The sequence below is a fragment of the Lemur catta genome, chromosome 18 (genome assembly GCF_020740605.2).
Source record: "Lemur catta isolate mLemCat1 chromosome 18, mLemCat1.pri, whole genome shotgun sequence".
NCBI classification, from domain to species: domain Eukaryota; kingdom Metazoa; phylum Chordata; class Mammalia; order Primates; family Lemuridae; genus Lemur; species Lemur catta.
This window is the reverse complement of record NC_059145.1, coordinates 27,439,087-27,457,322: the sequence shown is the minus strand read 5'-3', so window position 1 is coordinate 27,457,322 and position 18,236 is coordinate 27,439,087. Positions and strand designations below refer to the sequence as shown.

Genomic DNA, 18,236 nt, shown 5'->3' with positions numbered 1-18,236 from the left:
GGCAAGAGAAAATAATTTCTTTTCCAAACAATACTTCACACTAAATATTAGTTGTGTTGAACCATTTTTATTTCTAAAATGTTTTCAGGGGAATAGAAGACAGTTTTAATATTGACCAACATGGGCAAAATGAGAAGGGATTTTGAAATTTTCAAATTGTAAATAGGCTGTGTCTATACATAAAAGAGTAAAGAAAGATTTGGCATGTTTTGATAGGCTGATTCAATATAGACAGATTACCCACAGTGAACTTCTAATAGCAGCTCTTTGCTGAAACAACCCTCCTTCATTCTCAATCCTGGGAGTTTTGTAGTCTGAATCCCTCCCACCCACAATTCCTGGGGTTAAGCATGTGACCCAGGACTAAGCCAATCAGTTCATCATATTCTACCTTGCCACATCAATTGGTTGACGACTAGCACATGAACCAATCAGAGCCACGGAGACACTCTGAGCTCTTGGGGAGGGAGCTTCAGATGAGTCTGCAACGGTAACTATCGGAACATGAATTCCTTCCATCAACTAGTTTCCAAAGATGGCAGATTGAAAGTAGTAGGTACTAGAGTACACATCATCCTGCTCATATCACGTGAACGCAGAATTCAACTGTGCTCAAGACCCAGTCTACACCCCTGGGCTTTTCAGGTATTGCAGCAACAAATCTTATTTGCCTCAAGTTTTCTCTTAGTTGCAACCACCATAGTCCTAATGTATTCTCTAAATGATTAAGGCTTATGAAAGGAAGAAATATGCTCCTATTTATTAATAATAATTTTACCTGAAAAATATGTGCAGAAATGACATGACCTAATACTTCCAACAGCTGAATCCCTTTTACCTATTTGACGTCTGTTTCTCCCCACCTGTGTACCTTATAAAAATTGAGAATGTAGATGCCATTCAAAGGACATGAGCCTTTTCTCTAAAATGATTATACTCAAAAATAATCTATTAAAACCAAAATCACCACCTCAAATTGTAAAAGCAAAAATTACATATTCTGGTTTCTAACTCCATAGACTCATCTTTTTTCCCCCTTTTAATGTTTGTTTTACAGCTGAGTTATAAAATAGGAGCATGTAATTAAAATCCTAAGGCCCATAATTATAAGCTCCGCTGCAGCATAATTGTTAAGTCTTTTGATGATTCCATCACTAATTATGCCTCTTAGAATTTCCAAATATCACTTTCCCATAAAAATCTGATCATTGTCAGCCTTCAGTTAATATACTTGATTGAATGGAAAATATTGTTTATTTCCATATATAATCTGTGACCTACATTGAGTCATTACATTTATTTCATCAAATAGAAAAATATAATGAAACCATAGAAGTATATTTACATTTATCATTAAATGGTATGTCATTTTTGTTACAAGGGCTACCATGAAACTTTCAGAAATTATTCTTTATTAAAATTGTTTAAAGTTTTTCAGACAAGTTACTAGCATGTTGATTTAGCTGATTACTCCCTAATATATAATGCCTAAAAGAAAATAAAAGTATATTAATAGAATGCCACTATGTGTTCTAAGACCTATATTCTAAGATTTGTCACTAACTTTGAGGCACCTTGAATGAGATAGCTTATGTTGAAGTGGGGATATTATTCCTTATTTTATGAAAATAGCCCTATCACATCCCAATCTCATCCTTCTTACCCTCCACCCACTCTCATCTCTCCCCTCTGCCCGGCTGTGCTGCTTGCCCTGAAAGCCCTGGCTTATTTTCACAAGGTGCTAATTAACTGTTTTCAGTGCACAGTAAACCTGCTTCATATATCTTTCCTGTTTTGATTGATCATTTTATATAATTCCGTACTTAACTCCTTTCTCAGGTTATCAATTATACTTCTTTCTAAAAATTGTCTCGTTACTGCCTCAGAGTTTCCAATATACAATTTTGATTAATATAAGTGTAGTTTCAAATAATACTGTATGACTTTGTAGGTAGTGTGGATATCTTATAACAGAGTTTTTATTTCCAGAAATTCCTCCCTTTTGTCACTTACGATATTGCTGTCTTTCATTTCACCTCTGTATATGCTGTAATGACCCGATACATGGCTACTATTAAATAAAGTGATCTTTTATATCAATTATAAATAGAAATAGGCTGAGGGAATGGTGGCTCATGCCTGTAATCCCAGCACTTTGGGAGGCCGAGGCAGGGGGATAGCTTGAGGCTAGGAGTTCAAGACCCACCTGGAACCCTATCACTACAAAAAAAATTTTTAATTTATCTTCACTTATACCTTCTCTGATGTCCTTCCTTTATTCATATAGATCCACATTTCTGACCTGTATCATTTCCTTCTCCCTGATGAACTTCTTTTAACATTTTTTGCAGGGTAGGTCTGCTGGTAATGAATTTCCTCAGGATCTTTTTAGGGGGTGATGGAGTCTGAAAAAGTCTTTCTTTCTCCTTTGCGTTTTTTAAATTGAGGTATATTTGAAGATTTAAAATTGTACATATTGAAGGTGTACAATGTGATGCTTTGATATAATTTTTTCTTTCAATACTTTAAATACTTCATTCCACTCTCTTTTTGCTTGCATGGTTTCTAACAAAAAGTCTGCTATAACTCTTATCCTTTCTTATGTAACAAGCTCTGAGTTTATTTTACAATGATTTTCTTCTCCCCCCTCTCCTGGAGACACAAGGTGATATTTCTTGGATCTTCACCGTGAAAACCTAGTAGAGTTCCTGGTAGTAAAACTCATAAAAGTGTGGCCCTACCGAGACTGTGGCACCCAGTTTCTAACGCTCATCCCAGTCCATGCTCAGCCTCTAGGAATTCATTAAAACTGCCATGTAAATTTCCCTACCTGTCTATGGCTTGAGCAGCTTCTGCTTCAGGTAGGCAGAGATTGACTGTGACTCTCTGGATTTACCTAGCTCTCCATATTTTGGGGTGGCAATTTGCCCTGATGAATCCAGGAGAAGTTGTTGATTTTCATTTTGTTCATCTTTTCTTTTTTATAAAGATGAAAAGTCAAACTTTTTCTATGTCTCAGAACAGAGTGTCAGGCATTCCTAACATGTGCAGTAGCAGAAGTGCAGTATGAAAAACCCTGGTCCTGGAATTTAGGTGGGTGTAGATATGGATAAAATCCAGCCTCATTACCTCAGTAATTACCATGGGCAAGGTCCACCTGGAATTTCATCTTTCATCATTGTAACAACCCCAGAGATAGGTCACACTATATCGACCTTACAGTAGGATCTAGTGCAATCTTTCTACTCTGTGGAGTGCTAGTTAGGCATTGCATAAAATGTTAACAGGTGTTACTTTTTTTAAGTGCTATGGACAAACGATTAGAACAAATTTGATTAAACAGACATCTCTCTATTATACAACTTTGCAGGGCATTTAATATACTGTGTATTGTGAATTCAGGGGAGGTATGTAGACATAACTTCCCAAAATCCTTTGATCACAGAATCTTTTATTTTTCTCATAGAGTAGCTGGTGGAACATGTGTTTTGTAGACTATACTCTGGGAATTGTTGTTATCACAGAAAACACAATATTCAGAGAAAGATGAACATAGATTTGAATCACAACAACACTACTTACTGTTTAGGCAAATTTCTTAATTTCTATTAGCCTCATGTACCTCCTCTATAAATTAAAGACATACTACTCTAGTTTTGTTTTTTGGATTTTTTTTGGTTTGTTTTTTTTTTTGAGAGATGGGGTCTCACTATGTTGCCCAGGCTAAACTCCTGGGCTCAAGTGATCCTACTGCCTCAGGCTATGAAGTAGCTGGAACAACAGGTTTGCTCCCCTATGAGCAGCTCTAGTTTATTGATCCATTAGTTATTTAATAATACCATAGCAGACAATAGCTACTTCAGGGGTTAATATGAGGATTCAATTGTATAAATGTTGTGCCTGTCACATAATAAACACTTAACAGTTAGTCATGTTATTTTATCATCCTCAGACATCAGGCTCCAAAACAGTGGCAAGCTCTTCCCCTCATTAGGACCGATTTTCCTCTGAATCAACATGAAGATTGTTACCCAGTCATAAGTACTTGAATAACACATCTGGCCTGATCTGCTGTGTCAGAAGGATGTGTGTAGGAGTGTGTCTAAATGTAAGTTTCCAAAGCCTATGTCACCACCGAAATGTCATTCCATGTTTGGTAAAATTCACAGAGAACGTTGCTCGGGCTTTCCAAATACAGCCCAGGAACAAACTCACTTCTGAGAAAAGTATAGGGCTGGGGCCAGAAGCATTTAATCTGTATGAGCAAGCATTTGGGAGGCCTTCATTTGAAATGAATTACTTGCGTTAATTGGCTAGAAAGTCATTTTGATTGCATATTAGAATCACAGCTAACCCATATTGAACTGTGATGTATTTCCCACCCTAAAATGTCAACATGGGGGGTGAGCTGCCATGTTGAACGCCAAGGAAGCGATTGTTATATGATATCTCATTCCTGTGTGGCCAGCACTGCTTGGTGCTAGATTCAATACTGTAATCTTGAACATGTTGATTTAAAGCAATATGCATGATTAGGTGTTTTAATTACATGTTGTAAGGGAAGCTGTGACCTTTCCAGTCCCACCCTGCCATTCTGGAAGTGGCACTGTGCTATTGGGAGGAGGAGGAGACGAATGTGTGTCGGGAAGCTTGACAACAACAGTGCTCCTTTGTGTAATTACTCAAATGTATTCAATACTTTTAAAAGCCATGTGGACAATATGTCAGATATTAGTGGACATCTACTGCTTAAAGAAAATTTGGTAAGAATCGAGTTACCTTGAACAAGAATCCGGTAACATTGCCAGTAAATTGTAAATGATGAGTGTCCAGCATCAACATGGACAATTCTCTTATTTTTAGCTAGTTTGGGAAAGCTAAATACAACATTAAAAATTAAAGACATGATATTCTTGTCTAGCTATCCATTAGCTAAAAACGTGATAGCTTAATAATGCCATAACCATTTCATATGGAATCAAAAAAATAGGCAGTTAATATAAACCCTGTAATATGCAAGATGTTTTGCAATTTAAAAACTACTTTCATGTTCATTCATATGTTTTATTATAATGAGAGAAAGCAATATAAGACAAAGCAGGTATCATTTTCCCAATTTTATAGTTGAAACAGCAAAGCAGAAATGTTAAGTGATTTGCAGTGGTAAAGTTAGGACTTAAACCCAAGCCTCTTGACACCAAGCCCATAGTTTTCCCCCATCTGGGACATTAGAAAACCTGAAGACCAGACCTAGAGTTTTGAAATACAAATTAATTCTACGAGAAAACTGGATTGTTTCTCTACAGCGCCAGGGACTGGCACCAGGGACTGGTTTCATGGAAGACAGTTTTTCCATGGATGGGGGTGAGAGGAAGGTTTTGGGATAATTCAAACACATTATATTCGTTGTGCAGTGAAACTTCTCTGCTAATGATAATCTGTATTTGCAGCCGCTCCCCAGTGGTAGCATCACCACCTCAGCTCCACCTCAGATTATCAGGCATTAGATTCTCATAAGGAGCGTGCAACCTAGATCCCTCCCATGCGCAGTTTACAAGTAGGGTTTGAGCTCCCATGAGAATCTAATGCCACCGGTGATCTGATAGGAGGCAGAGCTCAGGCAGTGATGTGAGCAATGGGGAGTGGCTGTAAATGCAGATGAAGCTTCTCTTGCTCACCCACCACTCCTCCCGCTGTGTGGCCTGGTTCCTAACAGGCCATGGACTGGTACTGGTCCTCAGCCTGGGGGTCAGGGACCGCAGCTCTACAGTGTATGTAGCCAAGATTCCCAAGAATGAAATGAGACAGCTTGGTAATCATACCTAAGGATTAGACTGGGCCTGTCTACACAGGATAGAATGCACTAGAAGGGAAGCAATTACCCAGACAACCAAGACCTCAATCATTTTCACCCAAAATGTCCTGATAATTGAAGCGAAAGGTGCAGGTACATTTGAAACCTAAATTGTGGGTATAATTGACTTGATTGTTTCTGTGGCTTTATATTTGAATGCAATCAGACATAAAACCACCAGGCACTGATATTCTCTATCCCAAAACATAAATTACCTCCAAAACAGCATCCTCGGGGTCCTTGGCCGCTGCTCGGTAAATGACTGTGCCCGGGGCAGTATCTTCTAGAATATAAATCTCAGTAACTGCCAGAAAATGTACAATAGATGTGTTTGAATGAGCTTCACCACTGCAAGCCCAAAACCCTTCATCCAATTCCAGATTTTAGATAAAACTTAAGACATTGTGCTTGCTCAGCACAGATGTTTTTATAGGGTGATTGCCATTAAACACATACTAACAACAATAATAATAATAAGCACCATTTATCAAGTGTCTATTATGTATCAGATAGAGACCAAAAAGATTTACAAATTTAAACATAACAACGTTGAAACTTTGAGTGCTTATTAATTGCTAAACACTTAACATCATAGGTGACTTTATTATTCTTTCCATTTTACTGAGGTTTACAAAGATTGAATATCTGGCTCAAGGTCACACAGCTACTATATTAATATTGCCTGATTATTTTATTAATGTTCATCTTCTCCTAAATTTTTCCCTCTTCCCATGTGTTTTTAAAACAGTGGAGACCACGAACTTGCAAATTTGCTGGTGAAACCCCTTCCAGGGACCAGGGATCCTAGGGCAGTGTGAGACCCCTGAGAGTCTAAGGGGAAGACCCACCCCAAGAGAAGCTGCTGCACCATGTTGCCAAGGAGTCAGGACTCGTGGATAGCAAAGGAGGTCACAGGCCTGCTTAGACTATAGCCAGGTCACTGTCCCACTCATCTAATAAGCAAACACTCATTAAGTGTCCACAAACTCTCTGGCACCAAGCTCACAGTTGTAGAAATCAGAAGAGCATAATTTGACCTTGGATCTGCCCTGGAGGAGTTTATCATCTGCTTGGGGAAGGGAAAGGTGGGAGCCTAACATTTATTGGACACCTGTTGTGTACCTGGCACTATGCTTGGCCCTTTAAAACACTGTCGGGTGAGCTTCGTGAAGACAGTATTACTAATCTCTGTTTAATCAATGAGGAAACTTGAGACTCAGACAGGACAAGATACTCTCCCCAGTGAGTGGCCACCCCAACATTTGAGCCTCAAATGTTTTTGTTTATAATAGAGAACATGTAGGTATTAAACATTTGGCTATATTGAAAGAGGTAGAGATGAGAAAAAGAGAGACCAGAGTGAAAGAAAGTGGTACATGTGTGGTAAAAATAGGAAAAGCAAGAAGGAGGAAAAAGGAATGGTCCCTGTCCTTCTAGCTTCATCACATAGACGCACTGTTGGTTAAATAATCACACAAATAAGAGAATAAATTTTAGTACACAAGAATCAAACAAATAAATGAATAATTCTCAACACTGAGCAAGTTACTTCACCTTTCTAAGTCTGTTATCTATGCAATGGGAATAGGAGCAGAGCCTACCTCTCCTCTAGTGCGCTGAGCATTAAATAAAGTAATCCAGTTGAAGCTCCTAAGACAGTTCCTGGTACATAGTTAGTGCCCAGTGTCAGCCATTTATCCTCACTGTCATTATTATCATTCTCCTTATCTCTATTGTAGCCAGGATACTTTGAGAGCACACAGAGCACACGGCACAGTGTCTACATATGTATGTCCACTGCCACCTTCTTCCCCCAAGAGAAGAGCCTCGGTACCTTGGTCCCCCTGGGCAAGGGATCCAGTGAAGGTGGGCGGCTCATTCACATCTGCAATCTGGATTAAAATGGTCTGTGATGCTGTTGCCCCTTGGTTGTCTTTGGCATAGATTACCAGGGAATAGAGAATCACCGTCTCAAAGTCCAGCTTGGGTTCTCCAGTGGTGAATAACTAAATTTAAAAAACAATAATAAAATGCAGAATAACGGAGTGAATGACTGGCTTCATAAGGATGTAGGTGGAATATTTTAAATCTATAATCCACAATATCAATCAGCATTTTTTAAAAAGACATAAAAATCTTGTACTTAAAATGTGGAAGCAAGGTGATTTGATTTATTAAAAACCTCCATGAGCAAAGAATTTATTTATATTAAATCAAATGATTTCTCCGCTTTTTCACCTTTCCGTGATTCTTCCTATTATATTAACAAAGTTCACCATTTATTGAGACCCTCCCCCACTTTAATTTCTTAGAGTCTATCCTGAGCACTTTACAAACATTTCAATCTATCTTTGAAATTGCAAGTGGGTACTATTATAGGGTATGTTTTACAGATGCAGAAATTAAGACTGGTAGAGGTTAAGCAGCTTGGCCAAGTTTTCATGGATAGGAATACAATGGCTCTGGGACTCCACCAGACTCCACCAGATGCTCATGCTCTTGCTCATGAGTCTAAACTGCCTGGCACTTAAAATGGATGAAAAAGCAAGATAAGAGCCCCTATTGTCCCTCCCATTCAGTCACCCCACATCTCTTGTTCGGTTTTCCTTCATGGTTTTCACACTGGTTTTCAAACTTCCCTATTGAGGAATCCCCTGAGGTAGAGCATCAAGAGAACTGGGTTTGGCTGGGTGTGGTAGCTCATGCCTGTAATCCTAGCACTCTAGGAGGCCAAAGGGGGAGGATCGGTTGAGGCCAGGAGTTCGAAACCAGCCTGAGCAAGAGTGAGATCCCATCGCTACAAAAAAAAACAAAAGGAAAAAAAAAAAAGAAAAATTAGCTGGGCATGGCATGGTGACATGAACCTGTAGTCCCAGCTACTCGGGAGGCTAAGGCAGGAGGATCACTCAAGCCCAAGAGTTTGAGGTTTTAGTGAGCTACAGTGATGCCACTGCACTCTAGCCAGGGTGACACAGTGAGACCCTGTCTCCAAAAAGAAAGAGAGAGAACTGGGTTCAAGTTTTATCTCCAGAATGAAATGGCTTCAAGACTTTGGGCATGGTCCTTCAGTTCTCTGGCTTTGATGTCTTTCTCCTTACATGAAAGCCTTGAAAGTTACATTGTTAATGTCCTTTCTGTGTCTGTCATGATGCGAGCATGTTAGGGAATGGTTGTTTCTAAAGCTTCATTATTGGTAAAGTAACAGAAAACAAAGATTTTATTGATGGCCGGGCGAGGTGGCTCACGCCTGTAATCCTAGCACTCTGGGAGGCCGAGGCGGGTGGATCGCTCAAGGTCAGGAATTCGAGACCAGCCTGAGCAAGAGCGAGACCCCGTCTCTACTAAAAAAATAGAAAGAAATTATCTGGCCAACTAAAATTATATAGCAAAAATTAGCCGGACGTGGTGCCACATGCCTGTAGTCCCAGCTACCCAGGAGGCTGAGGCAAGAGGATCGCTGAAGCCCAGGAGTTTGAGGTTGCTGTGAGCTAGGCTGACGCCACGGCACTCACTCTAGCCCGGGCAACAAAGCAAGACTCTGTCTCAAAAAAAGAAAAAAAAAAAAAAAAAAAGATTTTATTGAGTAGTAAAATCCACTGGAAAGGGTTGGATACTTGGCTTTGGACATTCTTTGTCAAACCACAATGCCTTGTCTATGATGATTATGGGTTTCTAAGGCAATAATAATAGCTTACATGTATTGAGCACTTACTATGTACCAGTTATAAGTGTTTAATATTAGGTACATCATTTAACTCCCCCCCCAAGAAAACCAATGTGATTGATACTATTACTATGCCCATTTTATAACTGAAAAGACAGAAGCTTAGAGAGATCACCCAGTAAGGAACAGAGGCAGGCTATGAATCCAGACTTTGACACCAAAGTCCATGCTCTTGCCCACACACTACACTGCAGATATGGCTGCCTTCTCAGTAACAGAATCACTGCCTCTCAGAAGAAAGGAGCATAATGTCATCCCACCAGCCTCATACTAATAAGGGATGACATTTGTAAAGTATTTTCTTTGTGCCAGACATTGGTTTCAGCTCTTTACCTCATTTAATCACCAAAACAAGCCTGTGAATGAGGTACTATATTATCCCCAGTTCAAATACGAGGAAACTAAAGCTTAGATTATATAAGACAACCAAGAAAGTCATGCTGCGGGAAGAGGAGGACCTAGACCTGCCCCTTGCCGGTCGGTCCCCAGAACCCTTGCACTGACAGCCAAACCTGAGTGTGATTCTCACAATTCCATGAAAAGTCAATAATACATTGATATTCGACAGCACTAGCCTCTACTGAGAACTCATCATAGGTTGGACACTTTATCTCTTTGATTCTCACAGTTATCCCACAGAATAAATGCTATTGTCATCCCCATGCTACAGATGAGGAAACTGAGGCTCAGAAGTTACACACTTTGCCCGAGGTAACACAGCTAGTAAGTGACAGAGCTGAGATTTAAAGCCATGTCTTCCTGACTCTAAAACTGTTTTCTTTTCATCATATCCTAATGCTGCTTAAGTTAATTTAATACCATAGCCTGATTTTTTAAAGATATATGTGGTTTTCTAGCTTTGATTAGGTTCATAGTTGTCCTCAGGGAACTCTCTTACTCATGTAGCACAACCCAGGGCTCAGGCTGGCCCTTCCGGTGTGGTTCTCTCCACCTTGGGAGCCCCATGGGGACAGCAGATGTGTCCCCCTTGTTCCCCAGCATCTTACATGGCTCCACATCCATTTTCCACAAATATTTGTTGAATTAATGCACATGCCTATTCTTTCCCTATGCACTGGAAGAAGACAGGAAGGTGGTTTAAGTCCCCTTCTGGTAGATCACCCCCACCGAGGGGACAGGAAGTGTACACAGAAAGGGTAACTTGGGTTCATTTTCCTATCCTGCCGATGTGACTGCACTTATGTTGCACAATGACAGGTAGCAATTTGAAGATGACATAAGCAGAGCGTACCTTGTCTCATTTCCATTGAGTTATCTATATAATCAGTTTGCTTCAGGCTTGCCTATTGTCTACTGCTGTTTCTCCTGGAGACTAATTTGGTGTTTGTTTTGTGCTGGTTTCTTTTTTGTTTGACTGCCTGACCAGTCACCCCTCTAAGCTCAATCAGTCTTTTGCAAACCGAACAAGCATATACACTAGGAGGAAGGAAGTTCAACAAAGGATAATGATATGCTAAACTCCAAATATTCCCCTTTATGCCGCAACGTTGTAGAGACAGATATTAACTCATTTGGTTTAGTCTTTATCTGCAGGTGTATTTCCATGCTATGAAGCTGTTGCATAATTGAACTGCTTCTAAAGCTATCTAAAGCTAGTCTATCATACAGTTCTGATCATGTGGCCACCTCTTTCTTATGGTTTTTTTATTACCTGTAATCTGGCTGTAATAAGGCTGAATGTTGAAGTACAGATATATTTATTATAGTAACAGCTACTGTGTTTTAACTGCTTATTATGGATCAAGCACTAAGATGGCACTTTGCGTACATTATCTCTTAGAATCTTCTTACTAATCCCCGAGGGAGGTGGTATTATTATTATTATTAATTTCATTATACAGGAAAAATAAAACCCATAGCACAGAAAAGTCAAGCAACTTACCCAAGGTCATGTTGCTACTATCTGGATGAGCTGTGGTTAAAAACTGGGTTTATCAGGCCTCAAAAATCTGTGCTTAGAACAGCTATGTTCCCTCTCTCTCTCTCTCTCTCTCTCTCTCTCTCTCTCTCTCTCTCGCACACACACACACACACACACTAAGCAAAACTATTGAATGCTCTTTGCTGCTGTTCAGACTTATAACAAAAATCTAATTAAGAACAAGTATGAGATAGCATTTCACACCAAACTGAAATTGGAAGCAAATTTAAAAGTCTGACAATACCAAGATTTCACAAGAATATTGAAGAGCCTCAAAACAGACCTCCCTTGCCCCTCTATAACCTTTTCTCACAACGGCTATTTAAACTGCAAGCAAATCATGTCTCTTTTCTGCAAAACTCTCCAGTGATTTCTTAGATGGAGGAGGTGGATTTAATGTCCCCAGTTCTTTAGTCTTTTCTGTATTCTGTGCCCTTTGCCACATGACTTTGCAGTTCCTGCTAATAAAAGCAGGGTATATTTCTTCAGCCCGTGGCTTGGACATGTAACTTGCCCTTTAGCCAGTGGGATATGAGCAGACATGAGTCCTGAAATGTGCTTGTGGGGTTGACTTTATCCTCTTGCCCTCCTCGTTTTGCCTAGAGAAGGATGTGCCTCTGCTAGCCAGTGTCCCAAGGAGAATGCAAGGCACAAGAGACAGACCTAAACTCAACCCAAAGCATGGAGCCAAACCAGGCTAGATCAGCTAAACCACACATTGCTCTCAAGGACTTTACTACTTGTGGCACAGCAAGCAGCATGAGCGTCATGTTCACATTGGTCCCCTTGCTTTCAAGTCCCATGAGGGCAATACAGAGGAGCCCAGGTGAATGCTGTGCATGCAGAGGGTTTGCATCATATTTGAGGAACCTTGATCTCAAGGAACTCAAATGTCTTATAATGAGCCATAAGCCTGCCTGAACTTTGCTCCAGAGGAGAAATTAGCTTTATTATACCTAGACAGTAAACCGAACTTCCTACCGTGGCTCATAGACCCTGCAGGCTCTGCCCCTGACCTCCTTTGCAGTCTAATCACCCACCACACTTCCCCTTTCAGCTCTTGTCACATTGATCTTTCAGTCCCTTCTCACCATGCTCCTTGCCACAGGGACTTTGCATATGCTGTTCCCTCTACCTGGAGCATTCTTCTCTCCTTTATTATCTATTTCATTCCTATCCATTCCGCATATTGCTTTTCATGGAGTCCTTCCTCAGGGAAGTCTGATTAGATCAAATGACCCCCTTAGGTCCTCCCAAAGACCTGTGGGCCTTTCATGGCTCTTATTGCATTTACAATTTTATACTAATGTGTGCATTCACTTGATTAATATGTCTCCATATGAACCAGTAAATTCCATGAGGACAAGGAATTGGCCTGTGTCTGAGCAGATCCTCCATAATTATCTGTAAGATAAATGGATTTGATGTACCCAAGGCTTTTTAGCATGTTTGACACCTAGTAAGGTTCCAATGAGTGGATGCTAAGTTTATAACATACACTAGAAAGTAAGAAGGGAGAGGATGATAGTTTCATTTTAGAGCCCTTTTGGTACCAAGTGATAATACTGTTTGCCTGTATACTTACTTCCCACAGATGTGTGGATCTACGAGACAGCACAAATGGATGGACTGCAGGATTCGCATTAATAATAATGGGATCTCCAACCAGAGAAGCATGAGGTGAGACAGACACAGTGATTATGGCAACCCGTGTATGTTCGGAGGCATTTTCCAGAAGAGGGCTCATATTCTCAATGGCAAAATTTGGAAAAGCTAGAAGACCTTAGAGGAAACACAAAATTTTACTTTTTTTAATAAGGATTTCTGCAAGCCTTCCCAATCTCTTTTGTATTTTAAAATCACAAAGGAAATGTGCAGTAAATACGTAAAGTTCTTTTTTTATTAAAAGCTTTGGAAATCAGGTGAGTTGGCTTGGTAGAGTAATTAAGAACTGTGAAGGATCTGAGAACTTACCCTATGTGCAAGTTAACAGGTTAACCTACCACAATTTCACAGAGGCTGGCAGAAGACACAGGACTTTTGGGTCAGAGATAAAGGACATTTTTACTCATGGCACAGCAACCAGCATGAGCTTCGGGTTCACATCCATTCCCCTTGTTCCTCAAGCCCCACAGGGGCAACATAGAGAGGCCCAAGTGGATGCTGTGCATGCTCTGGGTTTGCATCTGGGTCACATTTGAGGAACCCTGAGCTTAGAGAGGCCAAATCTTTTAAAATGAGGAGTAAACCTGCCTGATATTTGACCTGGAAGGAGAAAATAACTTTATTATACTGAATGGTAAAGAAACTATCCTCTGCACCAGAGGGAGACAATATCTCTACTACGACTTAAATGTCCTTGAAAAAATACTCCAGGACAAATGCAGCCAGTGCCTCTGCTCATAAGATGTGCAAAAGCACAAGAGACTCATGGAGAACTGAGTTTTTGGGGTTGGTCTTTTTTCCTTCTTTTCAAATTTTTAAAAATATGTGTAGCAAATGCTCAGTGCCTTGCCCGTGTTCCCTCCACACTCACCTCTATATGAGGAAGGCTACTCACTGAGAATACCTACAACTCTACTGAGAACACCTACAAGCGAGAACACCTATAACTCTGCTGGGGAGCAGCTTGACCTGCACAGAGGGCAAGCCAGAGTGCTAGAGAGTTCAGGCCCCTGGAAGCTGCCTTCAACCAACGGCCAACAGGGATGTGGTGGTTAAACACATCAACTTCCTCACTCTTCAGTGTGGGCCACACTGAGATGTGCCTCTACGTCGGATCCCTGAGTTCTCCAGTGGAATGGAGCTCTGGTTGTTCCCACCACTAACGTGCTTGCTAACACACCCTTTCCCCATCGCCTTTCATTCATTGTCTAACTTCCTTATCCCCCTACTGGTGTTTCCTGGGAGAGCCTCCCAAATAAATTACCTTAGTTGCACTTGAACCCTTCTCTTGGGGTCTGCTTCCAAGAGGATCCTCAATAAGTCAATGTGATCTAAATATTTTTGCAATGATTATACAACCAAACATAAGGAATATTGCACTGGCCATTCCCAGTAAGAGCAGAGCATAAGGGAAATCAGACAGCTCCCAGTTCATTGGGATTGACGCTGAAGTCTGGGAAGACCTCCAGTCCTGCCACAGCCGGTCCCCGCTCACTGCCCTGGCCTCATCTCCTGTACTCCCCTTTTCACACACTGTCCAATTATCCCAAACTTCTCTCCATCTCTCTAGCCCACCTCTAGACAATTACATATATTGTTTCTAAAGCATTTTTCACTTTCTAAAATTCTATTTATCCTTCAGTTGCCCATTAGACATCACTTTCTTCAGAAAGCCTCCCCTGGCCTGCCTGGGTTTGCTTACATATTCCTTCCCCGTGGTTCCATGTTACCCCATCATGACATTTGACACACTGCATTATCATTGCCTTTCACCTGTGTGATGACTCAGGGAACCGCAAACTCTAACTGCAAGGAACATGTTTGTTTTGATAACTGAATAAGAGAAATTATACTTCCCTGATGGAAGTATAATAACTTCCATCATTATCATCATACATGTCTATTGAATGAATAATAAATAATATTAATGACCATTCATAGGACATTCTCTCACACAAATTTTTTCATTTAATCCTCACAACCACCCTGGGGTGAGGGCTACTATTATGATCACTTCCATTTTGCACATGAGAAAACCGAGGCAGAGAAATGCCAAATATTACACAGATAACCAATGGTAGAATCAGGATTTGAACCCAAAACTTGCTAGATATAAATCACATGTTTTTAACTGATTGAGATGATTTCATGATTCAGAGTGAATTTCTTTGGGGTGAAAATGGGAAAATGCAAAAGTCTTCATAATGTCAAAATTTGAGAAGGAAGGCCCTTACCCGACTGAGCAATAGTTCTGGGGAGGAAGGAGAGAAACCACATAAGGAATGGACGTTTGAATGTAGCAGACTTGGATTCAGATCCCAAATCTGCCTCTTGCCAGCCACATGAGCAGTTGTGGGAGCAACTCACCTTCTCTGAAGCTAGAAGTCAACTGTCACCTGATAAGAAGCCTCTTTGGCTAAACCAGGTGGAGAGCCAATCATTGTTATTTAAGAGAGAAAAGATTTATTAATAGATTATTGGCCATAATTTTTAATGAAGATTTGCCATTCACTCTCATAGAAAATGTAAGATTTCTTTTTACATCAATTCATTATATGTTTTATTAGACGTGATGCATGAAATGTGGGTGAAAATAGTACCCTAAATGACATTATTCCATACAACTTCTGTCTAACCCTGTGGTGTCAGGAAATCACTCAATGCTCAAAGTCACAGTGCATTCGGAGACAAAAAGTCATTATACGCCCTACTGAGCTGGCCTACTTTGATTCTATTTTTCTCTCTTTTCTTCTTTCTTTCTCTTTTATTTGTCCTCTGGTCCCCTTAATTTCCATGGAGTCTTTTCTTTACGGTGAAGATTTTAGCTAAGGGAGACTAAGGCTAGACTCTCAGAACTTCTTTGGAAAAAGCAAAGATTAAGAGAGTGCCTTGAGGGCCAGGCATGGTGGCTCATGCATATAATCCCAGCACTTTGGGAGCCTGAGGCAGGAGGATTCCTTGAGGCCAGGAGTTTGAGGCCCACCTGGGCAATAGTGACACCCCTTCTCTATTAAAAAAAAAAAAAAAGATAGTGTCCTGAATTCAGGTCCTATTGCCTCTCCATTCTCAAATTAAAATTTCTGTTCCAATTTAGTTGGTCAAGTTTTTATTGAGTGCTATGGTAGGCCAAGTATTAGGTAGGACTTAAGAAATACACAAGAGCCTCATACCTGCTCTGCTCCCACTCCAGGGGCACTCAACCCAGTAAGTGTGATGTGTTCAGGAAAGAGGAATGAGGCAGACACCCGCAGTGCTGCACGCACATCCCTTCTGCTCTTACCATTTCAGGGCACACAGGCCCAGCTTCCACTTGTCAGCACCTGTACCTCTTTGCCTGTGTTGCACTCTAACACTGAAGTATTAATACTAGTGGATTAGTGCGTCTTTTTTTTTTGGCCTCCATCAAAGGGTCTCTCCCTAACTTCATGCATCTATTTCTGAAGATGGCTGCAAGCCTCTTTCCAGTCAGATATTTTCACCATCCTCTTCACTGAATCAACAAATTCTCTTCCACTTCCAAATGTGTGCTTTAGGTCACATCCAGCCTAAGAAATGATCTCAAAGTTTCTGAACCATAAGATTTATAAATGGATATTTTTAATTTCTATTCATTGATTTCCTTCTGGAACCACATTTCAAAACCTTATTCACAACTTTTTCATGATTGGCTGAAATTGACATTCTATGAGGGGTATATGTCTCTGTTAGGGGTGAGAGACGATGGTTATTTAGCAAAGAAATGACACTTGGGGGTTCTGATAGAATAATGTTCTCCCCTAAAGTTGTCCTGCTCCTAATCCCCAGAACCTGTGAATGTGTTACCTTATGTGGCAAAGGGGACTTTGCAAGTGTGATTAATGTAGGGATTTTGAGATGGGGAGAATACCCTGGGTTCTGTCCCAATATATATAATCACAAGTGTTCTTAATAGTGAAAGAGGGAGGCAGACAAAGAGAGTCAGAAGGAGATGTAAAGAATGATCAGAAAGATGCAATGTTGCTGGCTTTTAAAATGGAGAAAGGGGGCCACAAGACAAGGCATGTGGGCTGCTTCTAGAAGCTGGAAAAGGTGAGAAAATAGATTCACCTCTAGAGCCTCTGGAAGGAACACAGCCCTGCCAACACCTTGATGTTAGCCCAGTGTGACTCATGTCAGACCTCTAACCACAGAAACTATAAGATAAATCCATGCTGTTTTAAGGCACCACCAAGCTTGCAGTAATCTGTTACAGCAGCGAAAGAAAACTAATGCAAGAGTTATTTAGATTATGTAAGAAAATATCAATAAGCACATTTTACATGAGTAAGCTGCCCATGGTGAAGTTGACAATGTGCTAAAACTGAACTCAGATAAAATCACTCCTTTCCTATTGAATGTCTTTTTTTCTTTTGAGTAGATGCCCGATAATGCACTAGAATGTTTATAGCAGCACAATTCACAACTGCAAAGATGTGGAAACAACCCAAGTGCCCATCAATACATGAGTGGATTAATAAAATGTAGTGTGTAATCTAGCTCCTCTTGTATTATCCTTGATAGAGCTGGAACCCATTCTACTAAGTGAAATATCACAAGAGTGGAAAAACAAGCACCACATGTACTCACCATTAAATTGGTATTAACTGATCAGCACTCAAGTGCACATATAGGAATAACATTCATCAGGTGTCAGGCAGATTGGAGGGGGAGGGGATGGGTATATACACACCCAATGGGTGCGGTGCACACCATCTGGGGGATGGACATGCTTGAAGCTCTGACTTGGGTGGGGCAAAGGCAATATAGGTAACCTAAACATTTGTACCCCCATAATATGCTGAAATAAAAAAAAATTTTAAGAATCACTCCTTTTCTCAAAATCCTCTAACACTGTCTCATCTCATGTGGAATAAAAAGCCAAGCTCCTACGCTGGCCTCCAGATCCCATGTGATGGGTCTTTCTTCACCTGTCTGGCCTCATGTGCTACCACTCTTGCTCTCCTTCTCTCTGTTCCAGCTGCAAGAACCTTTCTGTTGCTTGAACATTTCAAGCAGATTCTGCCTCAGAACCT

The 18,236-nt window shown here is 40.5% G+C and overlaps 1 protein-coding gene across 4 annotated transcripts in view; it reads right to left on the bottom strand.

The window, feature by feature from the left end:
* LOC123623516 (cadherin-related family member 3-like) overlaps positions 1-18,236 on the bottom strand; it is a 63,617-nt gene that overhangs the window by 42,125 nt on the left and 3,256 nt on the right. For 3 of the 4 annotated variants that reach the window (XR_006729871.1, XM_045530704.1, XM_045530705.1), the window contains exons 2-4: positions 13,106-13,302; positions 7,689-7,860; positions 6,070-6,158 (exon numbers count right to left, since the gene is read on the bottom strand). Coding sequence is in view for 3 of the 4 variants with exons in the window: in XM_045530704.1 (XP_045386660.1) it covers positions 6,070-6,158; positions 7,689-7,860; positions 13,106-13,302 (458 nt within the window). In the remaining variant the exon portion in view is untranslated. Of the gene's footprint in view, positions 1-6,069; positions 6,160-7,688; positions 7,861-13,105; positions 13,303-18,236 lie in introns of those variants that run through there. The other variant, XM_045530706.1, reaches the window with a different exon arrangement.